This window comes from Anopheles cruzii, chromosome 3 (assembly GCF_943734635.1).
Source record: "Anopheles cruzii chromosome 3, idAnoCruzAS_RS32_06, whole genome shotgun sequence".
Lineage (NCBI taxonomy): Eukaryota > Metazoa > Arthropoda > Insecta > Diptera > Culicidae > Anopheles > Anopheles cruzii.
The window spans coordinates 39,842,277-39,866,594 of record NC_069145.1 but is presented as its reverse complement, the minus strand read 5'-3'; the positions used below and the strand labels follow the sequence as shown (position 1 = coordinate 39,866,594).

Below are 24,318 nucleotides of genomic sequence, written 5' to 3'. Positions count from 1 at the left end.
AAGTTGTCCATTCGGAGATGATTGATTGGTTTCAATGTCCAAACTGTCACTTCGTCACGCGATGCACTGCACCATGAGGATCATGCAAAGTGCGATTGAATATCAGAATGTTGATATTAAGAGCAAAAAAAAGCAATTAAATTTACATTTTTAATAAACAAAGTTAAAGTGTAACGAAATCAGTCTTAGTTATTTAAATTCAACGATATTTTTTAATATGGAAGCTTTCACTATGCTCTTTTACCCGTTTTTGGTGGCACCTAACAGTGCCAGTTGACCTAGTTAGAACTCGACAGACTCTAAACTAGTTAACTTGTCTCTCGATGATACTCTGAACACGTTTTCTGTCAATCATAACATTCGCGTCCTGACGTTTATTTGAATGCAGCCTTTAGATAGTGCTCCGTTGGCCGTGCGTTGCAAAAATGATTAAAGTTATAGTTAGCGAATCCCGACGCTCCATCCTCCGTCCTCAACAGATAACACCGTAAACAACAATGAACATTCTCGCCATGATTGGGTGTCTCTTTACGCTCGGCTAGTTATGAAACAATGCCACTGTCGTGCGGTGGAAGCGCAACACCTGGCCCGATGATAACTAGTTTACGGGGCCAGCTCGTCGTTGCCTCATTCAATAATTCACACACCGAATCCGCCGCCCGTTTCGGGTCAGGCGCCGCAAAGTGTGAAGCAATAGACACCGAGCACATTCCACCCCCCACACAAACACACATACACGACCGCGAATGCTCCCCCCGGGAGGGGCTCGGTGCCGAGAAATTTGATCAAACGACAAGCATCGCGTGTTGCGCCTGCCGGAGCACTAAGGCGACGGGCAATGTTTGTGCGTGAATCTTTCATGACGCACCGCTTCCGGTGCGCTGCGAGCGGCAGGTTAATTGATGTTTTTAATTATTAACCATTCGGCAGCATCCTTCGAGAGCCATCCGTGGCGCCATTGGCATATTTTGTGTAAAACGATTCGCGCATTGCATTGTTGCCGCCGCCGCGGACTGTTTGCGAAAAACGCGGCCGCCGGATCCGGCCATGCCGGAGAGGTTCGCCCAACTTCCGCCTGCGTCAAGTCAAACAATCATCGTGAAATCACAATTTCGATTAATAAAAAGTTGCAGCGATGGTGCAGCCCCCGGGTGTGACGTTTGATGAGATTTTCATGGCGCCATTTTGCAGGCGGCGCCCTGCCGGCAGGATATGTTGACGGTAACGATTTGTTGATTCGCTCGCTTCGCTGCGGAATGACGATGAAGGCAAATAAAAAAACGCACTCCCAACAACTCCGCCTGGGGCGATTCATTAGCTTTATGAATATGGTTTATTAACGAAAACGCCTACCGGGCGCCGGGAATCGGGGAAGGTCCCTTTTCTCGCTCGGTGCCAGAAAGTGCGTCTCATCAACTTTGTTGACTGGTTTTGTGTTTCAATTTAGCGTTCATTCATTTCGGCTCACTCACACGGCTCAAAGGTACGCTGTAAAATGCGAAGTGGGTAGACTTTCCGAGCAAGCAAGCAGAAGTTATGGTAAAAAAACTCTCACCCGCTACACTTCTGGCGAAGGACCTGCGAAAGATCCGTTCCTAGGAAGCGAAACTTTGTGTCCGCCACCAGGTATGCTTTTGCATTATTTTCTTAACCTAATTAATGTGGTGACATTTTCAGCGAACTGTGAGCTTAATTACACTAACGGCACCGGCGTCAGACAGCACGGCACTGGTTTTATGCTGCCGCCAGGATGCGCTCACCATTGCGTGGCCGATTATGAGCCATTCCATTTTATTTGACAAATTGCTACAATTTGGCGCATTTTTCTATCAAGCCGGTCGGCCCGGAAGATTTCGGTATGGCCAAAACCCAACAGCCCGGTGATGAATGAGTTAGATATGAAACGGCACGATAAATAACCTATAGACCCGTGTGCCGTGTAGAAAGGAAAAACAATTTCCCTGCACACGACGGACGTGGATTTCGGATTGAAAATCAATGCCAAGTAATCGTGGTGCCATTGTTTCGCGGCCCCAGGATCGGGCCCCATCAATCACCCGTCTATTATGGTGCCGATAATGGGCCGGAAGCTGATGTGACGGATCGCAATAAAAATGTATGAATCGGTGATTCGATTGCATATGCGGTGCCGATTTGTCATAGCTACACCTCGCGCGCATGGTTTTCTCATTAATCAACGCCCGGCGCGGTCCGTGCCGAAGTGCTGTTGATTTATTTCCGATCAAGCCTCCGGCTGAGCCCCAAGGATCAATAGACAGAGCGGAGCTCGTGAGTGCGCCATTGTTCCGCGCCCCGGTGTCTTGTGTCTTGTGAGGCAATCGGACGAAGAACAACGGAAATATCCGACGATATAAACAATGCAAGATGCTGATCTTCGATTCTATTCCAACGAAATTGCTTCCATTTGCGTGGGACGTTGATGAGTCTGCGTTCTGTTGCCGCAGCTGGTTAATTGCTTTTTTGATTTGGCACCGCACACACGGTGCGGCCAGTGTGTGTAGATACCAACGTGGGACGAAGCTGGGATTTTTCCAATTATCTCTCTCCTTTCTTATTCAAAGTAATTTCCCTTTTTGATACAGCGACGACAATGCTCACTCAGGCTCATTTTCCTATATTGCTTCTAACGAAACGCTTTTAATGCTTCCAATGTGTTTTAAAATGTGCCAAGTGAAATGAAACAGTCGCTTGAATCGCTGAAATGTCGTTCTAAAATCATCCTTTCGTGGCCAATTTGAACTTAGGGAATAGAAAACAGTTACATGGAGATACATCAGGCGAATACGAAGGATGGTCAATGACACAAATTGATTTTTGGTTCGAAAGCTTCTTAACTGCGACGGAACTATACGGAGGTCGTGTTATGTTGTGTAACAAAAGCATCTGTTTATCCCCTGTGTATTCAGGTCGTACACGTAAAATTCGTAACCATAAACGGTTCAGTTGTTCTAAATAGTATTCCTCGTCAATCGTCCCACCTTCTGGAACAAATTACTTTTGTATTAAATTCTTCGAATCATAAAAAAATATCAGCATTGTCTTTATTCTTGACTTTTAAAAATTCAATTTCTTAACTTTTGGATGCTTTGTTGGAGAGCCGTACTTAAAATACCCCGTTCCATCACCAGTTACTATTGAATTCACAAAGTTGTTGTTCTTTTGACGGTTTTGATCATATTTTTAGAATGTTTTACACGAGCGTCCTTTTGTGGAACAAAACGAGCACAAATCAAATAATTACGTATAATTTTCCGTCTTTAATTGTATTACAATGTTCAGCCAACATCCTTACAAATGTAAAATTTCCATCCAAAGGTTTCAGGAACTTTTTTCATCAATTCTGAGTGATTTTTGTCTTGTGGACACCCAGGCCTTTCTTCGTCTTCCCAGTCCTTACGATTCTCTTGAAATCGTTTATACCACAGCAAACCTTTTGCTCTACTCATACGCTCTTCTTCATAAACTTATTGTAAAACATTTAAAACAAATTTAAAACAAAATTCAATATTAGCTCTTTGTTTCTTTGTTTAATTTTTTAACATATACACTATTTTACACTGAACATTTTTTTTACCGTTCTTGCAGCCTCCCAAAAATCCTTGAGTATTCATGAGGTTCTGTTCTAAGTTTTGTATGGAATGTATCAACCGCATTTAATGATGGACACGTTTTTGATTTCGTGGAAGTTTATGGATATTAAGAATATCATTCGATTTATTTGATACTTTACCGTTCACATAGCGGATATAAACTGATATGAATGATCGAATTAAAAAAAACCGGGATCTAAACATATTTACCGCACTAAACACGTCGCTCCGCCGCCGAGTAGAGCACTGAAAGCCGAGATGACACTAGGTTTTTGGTGTGTCTGAGAACGAGAGAGAAAGCTTCGAGTGGCGGTGAAGGGATTGTGGTGTTGTCGATGGGAACCCATCACCACCAGTCCGCCCGCCCGCCGCCCCGGGCAAAGTAGGTGAACGAAAGTAAGTGGCCGCCCGTGAGCCGCCCATCGGGCGCTCCGTTTGCGAAGTCAAAAGCTCGATTGGCGCCTAAAGAGTGGCTGCCGTAGCGTGGCCACAGGAAAAGCCTGCGATTACATCGCCAGCCCGCGGAGAGCGGCGAGCCCTGCGTAGGTCGCGTCGTAATTATCGAGCAATTAATTCGGCTTCGCTGCGCCGACAGGCGGCGGCGGCGGCGCAAACCGAAAACGCTGACGGCACTTAATCCGCCGGGCAAAATCGGTATTCGAAACGGAACCGGCTGTCATCGGCGCCGCGTTGAAGGGGTTCGCTTAAGCACCGTTTTCACTTCTTTTGTCAACTGCCAAACAATCGCTGCTGTTTAGCGAACATAACCCATCCGAAAGCGGGGCGGGACTACTCCAGAGGCTCGAGTGGGACCCTGATGTAGAGAAAGCGAAAGCTCCGAAATGGCATAGATAACGCCGCCGGCACTCATTATCTGTTTAATAGCACGTGTTGGGAAGTTGACTTCGGGCGCGAGATGTGTGGCACGTTTTGTGATGGCACGGGAAGCCCGATCCTGAGCCTGGTGGTGCCACTCGGAAAAGGAAAGCGCCGTCGGCGACCGATGCGTGCCGGTTCTCGAGATATGGTAATGTGCATTAATCCGCGCACGTGCGTGTCTATCGTGCCGTACCGCTGCTTCTGCGGTGCGGTAACCGAAAGCGGAACCTAGGCGGGAGCTAACGGCCTACGGAGGCGAGCGCACCGGGCGCAGCCATCCTCCGGCTCCTCGGGCGTGTAACTGGATAGTTGGCGCAACGCACTGCACGACGGTTCGGAGCCGGCGCGGCGGCGCATCTAGAGCATGACCGTTTCCGAAATGATTGATGCAAAACGTGGCCCTGGCCGGCATTCCGCGAGCCGTAGTCGCCGCGAGCGCTAGGCTGGCTCTTTCGTCCATTTTGGCACGGTTTCCCTTCGTGGCACGCGCCATGAAATAGGCTCCGCCGAGGGCTGGCAACGGGCTGTGGGGGTAACCTTGACGCGTCCGACCTTGGCGATAGAGTTACAAAATCACGTGAGTGGTGATCTTTAACACAACCGCATGATATACTTGTCGGTGTCGTTTTTTGGTTGGCTAGGACACAATGTTTGGCTTTGTTTCGACTATGAATTCTACTTGCCCAGAGCGAAACTATTTTTGACCAACCACATCCCATGGGGCCGGCGGTACCTCAGGAAGCTCGCAGATATGAAGCGTGTTCTCGTCAGGAAGTAACACATTAACGAGCATGAGCAGCGATTGCGCCGGTTGAGAATCCACCAGGGTCTGTTTTTGTGTTCGTATCGAACCCTGCGGGGAAAGACCACCACCTTGAACTTGGTGACATTCAGACACCGACGGCCACCGGTCGTCGGCTGGCGGTTCCGGAATCGGAATCGGTGAACTGCTGACACTGGCCGTACGAGAGCTAATGAGGGACTGCGTCTGCTTGCTTCCTTTATTCATCTTGCCTCAAGTAATATCTCAGTTTCATGGTCCGGCTCCTGGAATGACATCATTTGCCTTCGGCTCCCCGTGTTCGGTCCACAAAGAGAGGACATCCAAGGCAACGTGGCGTGGCGCAGCGAGCGAACGAGCGAGACGGCTCCGCCTATTTCGGTCTTTTGCGGTGTTCAAGGAATGGCAAAGGCTGTGAACTTGACTTTCAGGACAAATCTCTGTGGCAAAAAGTGGTTTGATGTTGGCTGCGTTTATGTGTGTCTGTGTGTCTGGCGTTCATTCGGCTTTTGTGACCGCCCCGGGGAGGCGAGTTGGGGATTACCTTGAAGCATCATCAGGCTCTGCTAATACGTTCCTTGAATAGATGGCAAAGCGGGGAATGTGATCTATGCAGAACTACCTATGTGTGCCTGTGTGTAGGCTGTGTTGATGCTTCAAAAGTGTCTTTCCCTTCATTGGTTAATTCATTGGTCCAACGTTTGCTGCCTATATCAGCTTATGTATTCTTCGTTGGCAGTTTATTAAGCGGAATGCGTCCCAGGTTCTACCAGTCTCAACACTGATGAGGTTCGGATGAGATTCTCTAAGGTATGGGGCAAGTAGTGATTGTCTATTGTCCGTTTAATAATGGATTGGTCCGGATTTTCTAGCGACATGAACATAGGATGACACTATAGGAGTAACTGTTCGTAAAGGGTCCTTTGTTTCGTCAAAGGATGTTCCCCAATGTGCACTGTTCTCATTTCCGATTCGCACTGGCACTACATGTAACTGCTAGGTTGTGGTCTATTAGATCTATTTGTCTAAGGCTAGTCTATAGATCTATTTGTCCAAAAACGTATATTTTGACGAAAAAGCTGGCAAAGTCACTGTCAGGGCCACTCAGCTAGCCTAACTGGCCGACGTAATAGCTACGCTTTTGACTCAAAGTAAGTGTATCGTTAAATTTTGCTAATTTCGTGGCAATGCAACATTTGCACAACTCTATTCGATTCCCACCGATTGAAGCTTCTGCACAGTAACTGGCCTGACAAGTGACCGACAAACGCCTGGCCACCTGGTGATGTCCAACGCTGGCCCGGAATGTTTCGCCGCTGACTCATGCTTTGCGTGGCTCCAAAATCCGAAAAGGAATGTTGTCTGCCGCCTGGCACTGGCGATGGCTGAAATTCAAATCGCGCCCGCCTCCGAAGGAACGCCGCACATGGGCGGCTCAATGTCACACGCAGAGGCACACATGTGTCCACTTTCGCTGGCCGGTTGCAATTTGAATGATGGACCGGTTGCTCTCATTTGGCTCCGTGATGATGATGATGATGATGATGTTACAAGTGTGTCAGCCGCGCGGTGCTCGTGAAAGTGGCCGATGAAAAGCTGTCACATTTTCCATCACATCTTTTCACTTCCTTCGAGGGCTTTTCTCGTGTGCATTGCGGATCGTGGGGTTCATACCGGTTTATGTGTCTTCCTTGCGATGCCCGACGGTGTGGACTGGTTGTGATTCGAGCGAGGTCAACTCGATGCCTTCGTTGGTGCGTCTTTTGTGCCACATTCAGTACGACTGAGCAGAACTTCCAACTTTCCAACATGCACTCGGTGCGGTGTGGGGCCTTGGGCGGCCAAGCATGTTTGCCGTGCTGACTTTCTATCGAATTACCGATATCGATTCATCACCCTCGGCCTCGGGGTCAAATCCCGTCGGAGTGTGGGTCCCCGGACCAAGCTGAGAGATGGAGAGGCGAGCTGTCAAAATTTGCCAAACACTGATGCTACTGCATCGATTACTAGCTACACGTGTTGCAGTCGGTGTTCTCGGTGCTCCTGTACCCTGCTCTAAGTTCGTTTCCGTGTAAGCGTTGGACAGACACACAGGATTGAGAGTACGAAAGTTCCTAGAAGTTATGCAATAATACATCATCCAGAATCCAGCATCTGGAAGAAAGGCAAGATAAGAAAAAAGTCTCAACCTGAAATGGGATCCTTCGACTTCCCGGAACTACAGTAGAACACCTACTCCGTCAATTGGACCAAGTTGCCCGGACCCCGGAGTGATAGATACGGCAAATCAATCAATTAGCGATGGCGCTGTTCCGAGCGCTGTTTGGAATCGTTTCCATCAGCAAGGATTTCGTGACTATGCTGCGCCGTAATCATGTTACTCTCACTAACAATGCAAGCAAGGATCTGGCTCCCACACGCGTAGGCTTCTTGCCGGCCGGTTCGGTGTAATTTCATTTGCCGATTTTATTTGCACCCATTTGCCATTCGGCACTGCCGCCGACACGGATCGACAGATCGTTGGATGTGAAAATTGAATTTCCATCGGAGACCGCGGCTCGATCGATGGGGGGATAATGGTGTGTACTCGACGAATTCGCGTACCTCTCGGCCCTGTAGGCCTACGCAGGAGTGCTTGATTGGGGATTGCAGAACGGATGTGGACTCGGGGCATCGCGTCTTCTTGGCCGGCCCGGTTCTGAGTTCCGCGCAAACAGGCTGTGTAATAATAATGCAATAGAGCGTGTATGTTTGTGCACGTTATTTCTGGTCCGCCGTACCCGAGAGTGCTCGCGGCTTAGCCTTATGCTGCTGGCGCGTGTAATGCGGGATTCAATTTGATTCAGGTAACATGTATTGATTCATGGGCGTTGCCCACCGGCGGAAGGGACGTGCGTTCAGCTATCGAACGCGACAACACCGCGCACCGCCGCACGCCCCCCACCCCGGGGGAAAGTCACATGAATTATGTGCGCTTATCGAATCCATCAGAAAGCGGATGTCGGGTGCAGCCGCGCCTATCGCGATGCTTCCTGTAATTGTGTTCGGTGGATTACCATTCGTTCCGATCCTGCTCCGACTCCTTGGCCCCACCGATGTGCATTTCGGAAACAACACGGTTCGGTTTAATTATAACTCTCTCTCTCTTTCTCTCTGTCTCACTCCCTCTTTCCCTCTCTCTGGGTATCGCTCGCTTGACAACGAGCTGTATCGAATCTGTCTCCAACCCCCCAGCCCCCACCCGGATGGGTTTCTTTAGCGTTCAAATTGAATTTCACGACCAGCGGGCCGACATTGTAATTATCTTCCGGCTTCTGCACCAACCGGCTGCCGGCCGCCACCATATGCTCCCATTATGCTCCAGCCCCCGGTAGCCGGTAGCTCCGCCGGGCCAGGGCGTCCTACCGGCTGTCGTCCGGCAACCGATGTCTATATTTTCCGCCTCGGTTCGGTTTATCAAATTTCTTCTTCTTTTTCTCCTTCACAGCACCGGCACCGGTGGCTTCCGGAGGCAGCGATTCGATCAACCCGTTCATCCGGTACTGGGAGCCGGCGCGGTTCGATCGCGGCCAGCTGGATCTCGCCCATCAGCACCACGAGCAGCATCGGAGGCGCCGCCGGAGCATCAATTACGACCACGGTTCCTCCGCCTACGGGCCGGCCAACGTGGTGCGGCTGAACTTTCGGGCGCATGATCGGTAAGTATCGGGGGGGGGGAGGTCAATCCGCGCCCGTTTGCCTGCATCGGGCAATTGCACGAAACAATATGTATGGGGGTGCAGCATAATTGAGGCGTGTATAAAATTACCACCCGATCCTTTTAATGGTGGTGTTCAGATTCGGGTTCGGGCTCGGGCTCGGGTTCGGTGGTGTTTCTGTCAAAACGATTGCCTTTGCGGCCACGCTTTGTGTCGATTGGTTGTATTCAAAATGGCGCCAGGGAAGCTGTTCGGACCTGGTTCACAGAAATACTCCACAAACAAATGCCTTTTTATAAACTTTTTCTAGTTGGATTGTCTTGCTCGAAAAGCTTCTAGTACCGTAGCTTTAATGCCAAGATCCATTGGCTTAGGACACGATTTCTGAGTTGCTTTATCTAGTGTAAGGTGATTGTCCATCAATTCATGTGATCGGAACTCGCCTCTCGAAACTCTTCAGTTACTGACTAATAATCGCCAGAATTGGGACCAACGTAGGTGTATGACTCAATTCCTGCCGTTTTTATTCGACATTTGTGCCCAAACTACAACAACAAAACATATGACTAGTTTAATGAAAGTTTTGCCCACCGTTAGCTACTACTTTCTGCCATCTTTTTGGTAGTTTCTCGATTCCGTGTCGATTGAACTTCTTATCTTTAGAAGCGATCCCCTTAGAGACCTATTTTTTAATACTTTCATAAAAAGTCAACCACAGTGCTGCCAAATCGTTACTCATGCAACGGAAAAAATACGATTCCAAAAGAGCAACATCTGTTGAATACAGCGGGGGGGTTAACAGTTCCCACCCGACATTTTCGAGATAGGTTTTGACCGGTTTTGCGTTGCTATGGGTCGAGTGTTGTCATTTTGCAAAATCAGCTTATCATGTCTTTTATCCCATTCTCTGCGTTTTATGGGCAAAGCTTTGCTTTAAATGTATTAATTGTTGTCGATGGTGTTGTCCATCAATAATTTCATTAGATTTTAAAAGCTTTAAATACACCACACCTTTCATATCCCACCACATGCATGGCATAACCGTTGCAAAGTGAATATTTGGCTTTGGTTGCGATGGACCTGGTTGACCAGGCTGTATCTAGGCCTTTTTGCGTTTAGGATTCTTGTAATAACTTACTTTTTTATCGCTAGTGGCGATTCGGTACGTAATCGATGCGATGCGTAATAAAAGTACGCATATTTCATGCAAAATTGTGACATTTAGTAAGTAATGTCATCTATTGTAAAACGGCAGGAATTAGGTCGTACACTTAATATGTGTTTGGCTCTAAAACCCAGGCAATGTTATGCTATGCTACCAAGTAAAATTTGTCTGCACTAAAATCGAATAGTGTTTTAATATCTTCAAAGATGTAGCCCCCGAACATTACCAAATAAGCACTTACCAATTAAGTTCGGTCACAGACACGGCTCCGAGTCCCTAAAGGGTTTGGAACAAGCTGAAAATGAAACGACTAATGACCATTACTGTACGCTGGATCATCTCGAAAAGGGACGCGTTTTTATAAAAGAAACCTAACAGTTTTTGGGACTTCAATTTAATGGTCTTATACGAAATCTGTAAGGCCAACGAGCGCAGCTCGAACTCTAACAGCTATTTCGGTTATTCTTCGGTTATTAATTGATAGTGCTGTGTTAAGTTGATCAAAAGGACACAAAGCAAAGGACACTGGACAGTGGAAGTCGTTGTTAAGAGCAATGTCTGGGAATATCGAAAACGTTTGTCGAATATTTTTTCTTTAATTTAACTGATTATAGTGTGAGTGAACCGCTTCGTTCGAAGATAATGAGCATATTTTTGGAGTTGCCCAAAAATTAGTCACTGCTACCACGCACACAAATCAGGCCTCACAAATCGTCCTTTTGCCACAGCTGTATCCTTGTCACTTTCTATACACCATTTGCAACCAAATGCATCCCCCCTTTCGGTGGACGACCATTTTTCGGGGACTGAAACTGTGTGTTCGTTCGTGGCCTGCGGTGCGGTGGTGCGGTTCTGCAGTGCATTTGTCGGTGTTTTGGTCCAACATTCGATTACCACCCAAAAAGAACCGTGCATGCATGCATGTGTGCGTGTGTGTGTTTCTTGAAAATCAAATTCCATTCGCCACGGCAAACTAGAGGCAGAAAAACCGGAACCGAAACTCTCCGAAGAGGGGCCCGGGACATTTGGTCCGAAAAACTAATTGCATCATTAGTTGCTTTCATTTGTATGAAAACAATTTCAGTTCCAATCGCTCGCGCCGGTCCCGGAACGAGTTCCCGAGACCCCCGACCCGAGGGACAAGCGGTTCCAATCAGTTGCAACATCACTCTCTCTCTCCCGGTGTGCGACCAGTGGAAATAGGTTGGTCCCTCGTGTCCGGACTAGCACGCGTGTGTGTTTGTGTGCGGCGATAGGACGATCCCGCAGTAACCATGACGAAAAGTTTCCGGTCGACGATGTGTTGTTTTCGTCATTGGCGTAGACCCCAGAAAGCTGCATCGGTCCCGTCGTCGTCGTTGTCGTCCTCGGCTAACATCGGGATGGGTCACTTTGTATCGTCACAGAGGCCCAACACCCGGTTTGTGTGCGGCCATGCGGTTTGGCAGATGGTGTGCCATCTCGCTGTCGTGCTGCTAGACGACTCCCCGTCCTGTGGTTGCCGGTCACGGACCAAGCCCACATCCCGGAGCGCTCGGTGTGTAGCGCTCCGTGGCTCATTTTCATTAAATGCAGCGATTTCCGTATGTACGATTGCAAGGATTGCCCGTCGACTTGTCGCAGTGCCCGGCGCGAATTCGCCTCCCGCCGGGTACATGTGTTTCGTTGTTAGCCAAAACATTGTTTCTCCAACGGCCTCCCGAGCCAACTGTGGCAGGACTTGGTGGAACTTGACTGACTTGAACCCCGAAACAAACAGCAGCGACTTGAGCCGTACCGCGACGCGCGTGTTTGTTGAGGATCGCGGGTCCCGGTGGCTCCTCAACTTCAGAGGGCCAGAGAACTATAGAGGCCGATACCGTACCGATTCGATTCTCGCGTGGCCGGTGGGCCTTTTGGGATGATTAATTCTGCACGATACCACCGTGCCCAATCGCTGCCAATAAAGAGGACGTCTGCCTGCTGCTGCTGTTGGCCGACCTCCTCCCAACTGGCACAAAACTTATCACTTCAAAATCGCGTGTCCCCGGGGCTAGGTTCGAAAGTTCACTTTTCGAGCCAATTGTAGCAGCTGTGGCGGAACATAGCCGCAGCACCAGCAACGCGCGATAAGAAGCCCTGGCCCTTATTGTATCGCGCACTTTACAACCCAACAAACTTTCGGCCATTTCGGCCATTGGGACCTCTCACTCACACGGACTCCTTTCCTGGGTTCCGCTCTCTGCGTCTACATCTTGCCGCACGGCATATCTTGGGCTTGGACTCCAGGTCCAGGAAGCCCCCTGCTGCGGACACACTTTCGTTCGCTGATTCATGTGCCACACTGAACGGCCCTTGGTGGTGTGCTAGGCCGCGCCGATAAAGAGTAGTTGGGTGGGAAAAGTTTTCCCCACGAAAAACGATCCTTTTCTCCGGGACCGTAAGGCGGAACTACGAAACTTCTAGTGTATGTGTGTGTGTGTGTTTGTGGTGTAGTGGAGATTTTTTTCGGTCCTGCCAGCCAGCCATGCCGTGTGTTTTTGGGAGTGTTCCGAACGAACAGCGGAACTCCTCAGTACCTTGTTTCGATCCACCGCGCAAAAGAAAAAGGCGAATGCCGCGAGCGGATGGGGTGGCTGGCGGAAGTGAACACGTGTGGCGCGGCGCAGGGTGGACCCATAAAAAGTTTAAACAAGACCACGGGACAAGTCCATTGTAGGCCGCAGTTTATATTCGCAAAGTTTCGCCCGGATCCCGCCCCAAACGGCCAAAAAGTAACGGCGGACAGCCCATTATCGGGATTGGATCGGGTGGAAACCGGGGGGCCGTGTGTTGCGGTTTCCGACGCCTTCTTGGCCAACATATGGAAATGAGCGAACATCTCGGCTGGAGGGGGCTTGGCTGTCACGGTTTGGATTCACGAATCTCGTTTATTTTTTCGTTTCACTTTTTTCACAGAGAGTTCCGGTTGGTGCTGCGCGAGGATCCCCGATCGGTGTTCGCGCGAGATGTCGAAATCGAGAGCACGGCGGGACCGCTGGACTACGATCTGTCGCGGATCTACACCGGCACGGTCGAAGGTAAGTCGCGTGGGCTGTGTCTGCACTAGGGAAGCGGATGTTTAAAGGAGTGGTTCGTCGAGTATCTTCAGAATGCGGAGCGCACTTCGGGTTCATCTGTCGGAGGTTTTGGGAATGGGATGATTCGTTGCTCGGCATTGCTGGATGGAATGGTCGTTGGATGTTGCTCGAGGATTTCAAAAGTGACACATTTCCTTCAAACATTCGCAATGGGAATGGAAGCCCCCTTAGTGTGCCTTAGTAAACGGTCAAGGTTTTCCGAGGTATAGTTAGTGGAGAATCTTAGCTGCAAGCGTTAAGGTGGGTTAAATATAAGGTTGGCTAAAAATACATAATTTGGGTAAAATTCAAAACTATACTTAACAGGTTTCCAATGGTCCGCTTTGCGTCAAATATGCACCATTGTTTTGGGAAATTTGTTGCCTTTTTAAAAATTACCTTCGTAATGCCTTTCTTGTAGAATGCTTTGTCGTTATTTGCGAAAAACTTGAGCAGTCCATTTTCACGATCCTTTTTCGATCTCAGTTTTCACATCACTCAGGAAATTTTGTAATGTGCGATTAAGGTCTCAATCGGTTGAGGCAAGATCCGGACTATACGGCGAATGCATTAAAACTTCCCAACCATGCTCCCGGACTTTCTGGCGAGCCACTAAAGACGTTTGTGACATATCGTTGTCCTGGCGAAACACAACACCTCTTCGTTAGGCCGATTGCGGCCGTTTCTGGTCAATCGCCAACTTCGAACGGTGCAGTTATTGACAGTAGAGATCTGAATTTCTACTTATTAAATTCGACAGTTCTGCTTATTAACATAAACACCAAAGACGAAAGGAGCTTGCATGAACGATCAGTTCACGACACCGGGTTTCGACAGTAAAAAATATGGCGATAATGCATCAAAAACAGGTTAAACTATTATTCACTTTATTTCTTTAATTTAAATCACAATTAAAGTTGCGATCAATATGACCTACGTATTCATAAAATTTGTGATTGTTGAATTATTGAACATGAACTACGTGTAATCCATTCCTGAATAGTGGGTCCTTTGGGTTGACTATCGGTCTAGGATCCACTCATACTTTTCTATGGAATAATGTTGGGCAATGTACACATACCTTCGCCGGCCACACTTTTCTTTTGCACCCAATGGGACAAGGTGCACGTATCGGCTTCGTGTTGGCACGTGGAAAATAAGAACAAATTAATTTCTCACCCAAATTTTCCAAATCCACCACCAAACCCGGCATGCACCGGCTCATGATTCACGTATTTGCCTGGAAAATTGCACCCCAGCGGTGCTCAAGAGATGATACGCTCCGCTAGAGTAGATTGCAAAAGTTTTCCACCGTAAAATCAAGGATTTAAGTGGATCACACGACTGCACCCGACCGAGTGCGAGCTGCTCGGGTGCACTTTGGAAGCTGTTTGTTGTCGGCGTCTTCAGTATTCCGGAAAATGGATTTCGCGAGGGATGATGTAAGGTTCTACACCTTCGCCAAAGCGCCAACGTGTGTACTACACACCGCAACACTGTGCTCGCCGTAATTATCTGCCGCCGATATGAAGCTCGCAGCGTGAGGCCATCGCGCCGTGCTGCCGGTCCGGAAGTGACTTCTGACGAGGAGTGGTTGCTCTTTTTGGGAGTACTTTCAGTGCCGGATCACGGACCAAGGGAGAACTACTGGGACTGATGGTAAAAAAAATGGAGAGCAAACCGAAGCACGCGAATCGGAAAGGCACGCCAGAGCCAGAGCCCTGAGTGCCGAGCCGCAGCTTCCCCTCTCGGTGGCGGTGGTACTTTACCGAGGCACTCGTCTTTTTTGAATTTACAATCCCCATGACTTCGCCGGTGGCAGCAAAAAGGTACATGCACATTTAATTTGCTTTCCCGTGGACGTTCCGGCGGCAGCCCGGAACCGCAGGATTACAGCCGAGCAGTCGGCCCAGGACCAGCAAAAACCACGGGCGAACTGCAATCGCGACCGAAGCAAAAATTCCCTAATTTTATTCATAATGAAAAATAAATGGCTTTTCAACAAGTTTAATTCCCACCCCATGGGCTCGCCCGAGGCCAGGTCCTGGCCTTCCTGGTACTGCGTCCGTCCTGACTTCCCGGCACTTTTCCCGCTGGCTCTACCCCAGGAGTGGCGTCGCGCTCGGTCCACTTTGCCCTGGATCCCTGGCGCTGCATCTCCGCATCGGGGCAAAAGCTCGTAGCGAAGTGGTAGTAGTACCCCTACTAATAGAGTCCTGGCTCGAGCCCGATGCCCGATGTAACACCAAAGGGGGGGAAGCCCGGGTGCCGTGTTTTCTCGGTCGGTCGGACGGCCAAATCCCTGTGACTTTTGAGGACCGCATGTCCCAATCTGTGCGGGACCGGGTTCGGTTCGGGAGCAGCTTTTTGCAGTCCAACGCCGGAGCTGGAGCACCCTCTCTCGGTGGTCCAAGGGCTGTGTGTGTGAAGGAGGATGTTAGGGTCTGCTGCAAATGCATAATAATTCGAGAGTCCTTTTCGCTGCCGTCAAAGCTCTCATCGGGGAGGTTGGTGCATTTTTCGAATCTTATTTTGTTTGCTTCTTTCTTCCCGCCCATTCCGAGGACGGGAGTGGCGCTTGCCAACCAACCAGGTGTCCCTCCGTCACCACCACCAGTGGTTTCATCTTTTCGGTCGGGAAATCTTTCCGGTGGTTCCGGACGCCGCCGCCTGGAAAACTAATTTCATTCTTCAGTTTGAAAGTAATTTGTACGCTTGTCTCCTGCCGCTTGGCTCGCTGTCACTCGTGCTCGCTGCATTATTAGTGCAATTGTGTCCCTGCGGGGTTGCTGCAGCGCGGCCACTGCAAACGATACACTTGCACGGCATGTCCGGGACACGGAACGGTGGTCGTCGGGCTTTGTTTTCGGAACCGGAGTCCTTCCGCCCGAACGAGGGCAGCCATTTCTTCGGGACAAAACTGATGAACGAATTGTTCTCGACACTTGCTGCTCGCAGCAAGCAGCTCATCACCGGGTACCGTCAGCGGAGTTCCAGCGGAGGTTCAGGTCGGAATCCCCTCCGAAACGGCCATGATGCTTCCCGATGGATTTGGGGAAACTTAACGCGTTCCGTGTCATATTCTCGACACGTTGACGGCTCCGGCTGGTCCGGTCCGGTGGTCCAGTTTCTTCCGCGCCCGGGGACAATTCAATGGATTTTTTTACTCCAAGTTGGCCGGGCGGGCGTGCTGGTAGACAGTAAATTATTCTCTCGACCACAAGTGGCGACCGAATGTTGGGGTGCACCGGGTGGACGGATATCTGTGTTTCGTTATTGTTGTGGCACTTTTAGTTTCTGTGTCCCTCGGCGGGAAGCGATTAATTTTGAACTGATCTCGGACGACACATCAGACACGGTGGAAAAGCATTCGACTGTTGCATTCTGCATGGCCAGAATGTGGACAACACTTGAGAAAATCAGACAGACATTACTGGAAAAGTATTCTCGAACAAATGAAGCTATTCATTATCTACTATTATGTAATTTTGGCCTTTAAACGCACTCTAATAACGCAAAATAATATTAACTGTTGATGGTGTTTTCCTTCTCAAGATAGTCGATGAATATTAAATCAGATGACGATGACGATAACGTTTTGATTCCGGAGTGAAGTGAAGGATCCACATTTCATCCATTGGTACATATCAACGTAAAAATCCCAGTGAGTTACGTTTAAACATGGCCAAGCACCGCTCAGAATCATCAACACCACGTTTCAAGACGTTTGAAGTCAGCAAACCAACGTATGATTGTTGTTTCTGATAGAACGGAGTCCTTATAACACTTTTTAAGCCATTGCTTGGCTTGAACAGTATTTTTCCCATCAAGACGCAGTGTCGAATTACAACACCAAAGTGTTCTTTGAAAGAAACAAAAGAGGTGCAAAATACAAAAACAAATAGCAAAATAACTCACAAACTTTCTAACTGGATATAATAACTAAAATAACTGGAATATCTAAAAATGTTAACAACTGTCCTTTGAAGGTCAGTACTAACTGTGAATGCGGTAAACGGCTAATTTTGAGACTATTCAGCCCAGGTGTTACGTTTGCCGAAAGCAATCAATCAGATGTGTAACGATGTCTTTCAATGTTTCCGATTAGGGCCATTTCTAGTGAAGAATCACTGATCATCATTACCCAGTTTATAGCGTAACTGTCTATTGGTTTACTATCAATAATCAGCATTTTGTGAGTTTGCTTTATAACTTAAGCTCCAGCAGTCGTCCAGTAGTTGTTGCGTAGTCGGAAGTTAATTTGTTTGGTCCCTATATCGAATGGCTTCATGTATTTGGACTAGTGGCTAGGTTTAATCATGCTGTGGATGTTTTAACTATCTGTTAGTATTACTCAGTAGGTACTCAAACGCTTCATCGCGCCTCCAGTTCATCCGCCCGCGGTATGTCTTCGTAGCGTTCACAACGCGTCGGCACGGGAAGGTCGCTAAATGTTAAAGACGGTATTTGCATGTTTAAAGCAATATCCGAATTCAACGCTCAAGGCCGCCTTTTCAATCAATCGCCCAGGCCCCCAGCCCCCGGCCCCGGCTAATCGCGTCAGCAGCGCCCGCGCCGTGGAAGTCATTTCGTTCGGGCTCGCCACGCGCAAACGTCGCGTTTCATATTCGCTACGCTCCCGAAGGCGACAACGTTGACAGATTGAGAGATAAAAGCGGCTCCTGTGCGCGAGATAAAAGCGGATTTCATCATTATCGTGCAAAATGGCAGATGTACCATCCGGGCGACACCATTCGGTCGTGGCCGGGCCGGGAAGGGCTTTTACGCCCGGAGCCGATCCGGGCGCCAGGATGTGCGACCGTACAAGGTGGCTGAAGCATACTGTGCTTTGAGCGTTATTGGAGCTGACGAATCTGCGCCCCACAGCAGCGGGTGCCACTCGATGCGCCGCGTGTAGAGAAAATGGAAAGAATCGGGAGCGGCTTCTTGATGCTTCAGGAGCCGCGTTTGCCTGATTGGAGGTTCCGCGAATCGATAAATATTAATTCTATTTGATTTCATTAGAGTGCGCCACGTCGTGTTCGGGTGTCGCATCAGGCGTGTTGTTTTTTTATCGGGGGCAGGTGTGAAGATTTCGATATTCCAGACCCACATTATCCACACGTGTGCCACACGTGGCCTACGTCACGTGGTGCGCTGTGAAGGACCGACCGACGACAAGCTGTGCTCGGAAAATGGCAAAATGGAAAATGGCTTGGTTGACATTAAGTTGACAATTGAAAAGAAATTGAAGCAGGCCAAGTTTGCTGCAGAGGGGAAAAGCGTCAAGCGGGTTCGAGCAAGCTGTGTGATTAATGTCAGGGACCTAAGTGGAGGTGGCGGACCGTGTGCTGTGGAGTTGTGGACTGTTGCCAGCAGTAGCGAGGTAACTTCTTTCCTTCGATTGACGTCAGCATACAATAATCATTTAATCGTTTAATCCTATTAATCCTTGTAAGTTGCTCGTGTGTCCTTTTTAATCGTCTGCTCTGCTGGCCGCCCTATACCCAAAGTTCCCAAAGTATTATTTTACACTGCATTCAGTTGCCAGTTTCTCGATTGTGGGTTGCAGGTTCCTTCGCGACCCGTCCGCCAACTTTCGCCAAAGTCGCTCGATGCACCACAATTGCATTAGCTCGATCGATGTGGCCCGAATGGAGGGCATAGAGTAGCATAGAGCGATACACTTTGCGCGGCCCAGCGGCCGGGCTTACATTGTTGATGGAATAATTAGTGTTTTCAAACAACGTTCCCCATTATTGGCACATGATGGTGTAACCTCTTGCTGTAACTAAACTCTGGCCCGCGCTCCGTAACCAGGTTCATAAGTTCATAAACTAATTTATTTGCCAACATCATGACAAAGAGAAATAGTTTACCGGGCGCGGGCGCGCGCGCCTTGATTGCCGCCGACGTCGTTGGTCCTACGCTCGGAAGCGAGCAATCTTCGCGCACACCGAGTGCGAGCACCATAAATCAGCCAGGAAGACGCCGGGGAACGCTCGGCAAACGGGAACACACAGAAAGCTGGAGCAGAAAACCCCGGGGCCGGCGGAAAAGCTGAACGACGCTTTATGTCGCTTTCCACTCAAAGCGATGCCGGCGTGGCAAGTTGTGTGTCCTTGGCTTCTCGTGCTGTGCCGCCTTGAAGGCAGCCGAGGGCTTGGCTGAGTACGTTGCCATCATAGTTTTTCCTTGCCTGCTAAAACAAAAAGGAAAAATAAAGAAAAATACAAATTCTTCCAGAATTGGCTTTTCAGGTAACGCATTCCGAAGCGTTACCGTTGCCACGGCGCGAGTGCATGAATAAGAGAAATTGTGCACCGCACTTGCAGACTGCGTTTCGCGGGTGTGCAGTTGCGCCGCACGTGGCGCCGCCTGGCGCAAGGATATATATTTCAGCACACGGCAAGGCAGGGCCGTTGGACGCGCCTCAGCCCGGTGCTCCACGTTCCACCGCGCTCGCGCAAACAAAGCTAACTAATAGCTGATGGAACGTGATGCTTTGAAATGTTGGAAAAAATAATTAACTTTACGGTGGCACAGTGACTTTTACGCGAGTCGTTGAATGGTGCTCGCTCGTAAGCGAATCCGGAACATTACACACTCTTACCGAGCGTGTGTACGTAAAGTCGCACGCCGGGACGAATAAGTCACTTCTGGTTCTTCTCGTAACTTTGTGGGACAACTTTAGCGGAATGAAAAAGTATCTCCTGAACTCAACTGGTGGCCATTGCTTATCCGTTAAGGCGGACGTGGTTCTGCGTTCTGCTGACAGCAACAACGATGTAAGGTTGACACAGAAGATTTGGTTTACCTTCGCAGTGATTGGTAACAATATCATCGTTAATTAAATATTTTGTTCTACAAACTATTTGGATGATAACTGCGAATTCACTTCGACCTTTTTTATCGAAATGGTTAAGGGTCTGCAAATTTGATTGATGACTACACTTGTTTAGAAAAATATAGGAACAGCAAAAGCAAAGTCCGATCTTTTAAAATCGATACTCTTGGACAGTTTATTGGCATTTTTAAGTATTCGCAAGACATTATGTGATGTGATACTAATGCACCCAGTCAAGAGCTGACACTAAATGGAAACGTTTACTGTCGTGAAACACTGTCTTCGTTTATGTTTACACGATTCGCATAAGTTGTGGGGTCCATGTGCCAAATGTTTATTCTAGCCAAAAGTTATTAATCCTAGATAATGGATAGCAAAATTCTGGTTCATACAAACAACATACAAACCACACGCGTAAGAAATGCAGCTCACAAATTCAGTGTTACCTTTTTGCGACAATTTCTTTCTTCTGACATGTTTTCTGATGACATTAGGGGAAACCTTTGCCTTGTCTACGGGACTATCTTGGAGTGGTGCTTTATGAATTCCTTCCAATCGGTCAAACTGTCAATAAAGAATACCACTAGATAGGTGTGCATCGTTTTTGTAGAGAGATAATTCTTAGTTTTCGCATCACGAGGAAGTTTTTGTGCATCACATTTTCGTGATCTTGTCGCCACAAACTTGACCAATATCGTACCGCAACCTCCGTATTCGCCAGACAGACTCCGGCACCAGACTCGACTTCTAGCACTACACTGAAGAACTTGTTCAAAGTCCTTAGTAGAGTCGAAACGAGGAATGTGTTGAGCTATGCTTCAAACAAAAACTTTTCGAACCGTTTGCATAGAGTAGGGACTTTAAAGGTAATTACATAGGAGAGAAAATACATATGTTTCTGTTACTTTCGCCCGAAAGTATTTTCCTTTGCTTTCCTTCCCGATTCTTTTGCTGGTTCGTTTATTTCTTTCCCTCAGCAGCCAACCTTTCTATTTTTAGGGCAGCCGACTTTGGGTGTTCCTGCTTCCTGCGAGCTTGTCCCAGGGTACTTTTCATCGACAATTAATTTATTTTACTCTCATGGCTGAGCGATGCCCAAGTATTTCCTTGAATCGATTTTATAGTCTTCTACTGACCAAGGTCAAGAAAATACAACAAACATAAACACTAGAAAGCACTGGAATTGCACACAGGTGGTCAATAATCAGCACATAGGCAATACTTTCGTGAAAACCTAACACTTTTCCCAAAATCCCACTCACGGCGTATGCACCCCATTTTTCGTTGATCGCAGGATTACTGCGTGCGCGTGTGTGAGTGTGTTATTGTCACACAAATAAACTGTGCAAAAAGCCGACCACCCAGCCAAGCCCAACCACCCCGGGTTGTGGCCGATAGCATCTTCGTGATCGATAGTGATTGTGGGAACACCTTCTCTCACGTGCCGCACCGAGAATGGAACAAAGTTCCCCAGCCCACACGCGGTTCCCCGGCGAAGACTGGACTGGCAATCCAATTATGAATCGTTTGTTGGCCCCGGCCCCCGTGTGTGTGTGCGCGCTGACGTGGCATTATCGGGAGCTGATTTTGGCACGCCGCCGCTCCATCCGGCATCTTTCCATTGCTTATCCCTATTTGTTCAGGGATGGCTATGGCCGCCCGGGGGAAATGCCACGATTCGCAATCGATTGACTCGACCACACTGATGACGATGACGATGACGCTGACGGTGTGCTGTGGTGGTGGTGGGTGTTGATGAGGGTGCAAAAATATTACAACCGCCCCCCGCTCCAAGACGGCCGAAGGGGAAGCCACAACAAGCAGCAGCACGGCGCGTATGTTTGGCAAATAAATTCTGCTGAACCTTATCCGCCAACAGTGTTGCTGCTGCTGCTGCTGCTGCACAACAATAAGCCAATTATCCTGCCCCAGGCCCAGGCCGGGGTCGGCCGGAAATTATCACCCAGCTCGAGGATGGGGCGGACCTGTAGAGTAGTCCGGCGCAGCGGTGCTTCCCTCGGTGCCAGCCAACACCGCCTCAAGGACACGGCGGAGGCGGCCATGCCACATTCGATGAGCGGCAATTTATTGATCTAATTAGCATAATTGGAAATGCTGATAATAATCACAGTTATTCCACAAAAAGAAGCCACCGCAACTCTCGCTTTCTCTCTCTCTGTTTTTCTAATCTCTCTCGCTCTCGCTTTCTCACTCGCTCTCACTCTCTCTCCCAGCACCGATGGTGTCGTCTAATGAGGAGGGTTTTTCCGTGGTCGTTACTCATTTAGGCGTCCCGTGTAATCCGCACGCCAGGGATTACACCGCACTTGAAGGTGACCGCCACTACCACCACCACCACCACAACCGACGACGGGTCCTGTGGCTCGTAAGAGCTCGTCGCCTGTGCGTGCCGCACGTATCAAGCCCGACCCTAATTGAATAGCACTCCGTTTAATCAGCGGCCGTGGTTCGGCCGTGATTGGGACGCAGCTGAGGAGGGGTCCGGCGACACTCCGGTGCTCCGGTGACAGCAACTGGTGCTGGCTCCGGTGGTCCCGCTCCCGGAGAATGCCCGAAAAGTGAGCGGTTAACGGGCGTAGGAGGCCGCCATTAAACCGATTTTTGATGTCCGAACGGATTACGGTTCCTGTGCCTTGGTGTGTGTGTGTGGGGATTGTTGTTTCACTATCACCCCGCCGGTTCCGAAGCGGATTAGCCAATGTTTTGTGAGCCGATTAAGGGAGCAAAAGTAGTGAGGTTAGTTTTCGTCTACTCGGCGAGAGGAGCGCGCCCTTTTTCTGAAACGATCTTCCCACTTTCCTCGGGTCGGATTTCTTGGGCCCAACACACACACACACACAAGCGCTGGAAGTTGTTGGCCCGACCGGCTTTCCCGGGAGGAGGAAAAAATGGATAAGCACACGCACAAACACAGGCACAAGGGCAAGGACACAAAGCTGAGACACGAACTCACTGACACGAAGTCTAATTAAAACACATAAATTATCCTAACGAAATGAAACCGGACGCACCTCGCGCTCGTCGCTTCCCCTCACCACTGGTGCCGGCCGCTTTTCTTGGGCTTTTCCGAGTTTTCCGACCGTTTCGTGTCCAAAGTTTCGCCGCTAGCACGGTTCATCGTCCGGAATCACCGTCCCGTGGCCGGACACGGATCCTGACACATCCTATTCCTTTCCTGTTGTGGGGCTGCGGTGCTCTCACCTCTTTTTTCCCACCATCTTTTCCCGGTTCTCTCTGTTTGGTGCTGTTAGTTTTTGCATTGTTTGTGTTTTTGTTTGTTTTTCTGTTCTGTTTGGTTTTTTATTTACACCGTTGTCATAAACCGGCAGACACACACACACACACGCTGGTTCGCCGCTGGAACGCTTCCGTTCCGGAACGTTTCTGTTCCGCCCAAGTAATGCGAGGAAGTTCGTGAATAATATTTCATATTGTTTCAAGCTCAAGCGTTGCTCTTTTGCGTGGCTGCTCTGTGTGACTTTGACTGTGACGGCCTGAGTAGGAAAAAAGAACCGGAAAAGCTAACGATAAACGTTATCGCGGTGGGTGGGTGTGCGTGGAAGAGAAGGAAGACATTTAATTGCAATTTACATAAATTTTGCATAAATTTTTATCGGAGAATACACGCGGGATGCGCAAGAAGCGATCATAAAATGTTGCCACCATGTATCCCGCGCTTTTATTGGCTCAATTAAATTAATTCGGGTTGAATAATATTTATTTGCCACACGCTTCCGGCGGCGAGCTGGTCGATGCGAGTCTGCATATTTGGTCCTTGAAATGCTTCGTGGAGGTCCCGCAAATTCCCGAGAGCTGCAATCCGACAAACCACTGTTCGGCGTAATGGCCGATTTTTCCAGCACGGTCCACTTTAATGCAATTTTGAATTTAATTTGAAAACTTTCCTGCGCTCTGCGCACTCGCAAACTTTACCCTTAAAACGCGGTCCGTGGTGTAATTGGTGGGATTCTTAAATTTGAAAGAATTTTGTACAAATTAAAATTACTTTCGACACGGCACGAGGCGCATATCCGTGCGATGGGGAGCCTTGGGGGCCGAGGTGAAAAAGAACCGGATAGCCGTCGAACCGATTCCACGGACCAGAGCGATACCTGCCAGGACGCTGACGGGATATTAGGCACTCTCAGGGTGGTGCGTTCGGACGATAAAACTCGTTACAATGCTTCTAAGCGAAATTAATTATGGAACAACTTGCTC

General features: G+C 48.8%; 1 protein-coding gene across 1 annotated transcript in view; it reads left to right on the top strand.

Moving 5' to 3' along the window:
• Nucleotides 1-24,318, top strand: part of LOC128270386 (uncharacterized) — a 153,627-nt gene that overhangs the window by 44,166 nt on the left and 85,143 nt on the right. The window contains exons 2-3 of the mRNA XM_053007785.1: nucleotides 8,759-8,969; nucleotides 13,072-13,193. Of these exons, the coding sequence (XP_052863745.1) occupies nucleotides 8,759-8,969; nucleotides 13,072-13,193 (333 nt within the window). The remainder of the gene's footprint in view (nucleotides 1-8,758; nucleotides 8,970-13,071; nucleotides 13,194-24,318) is intronic.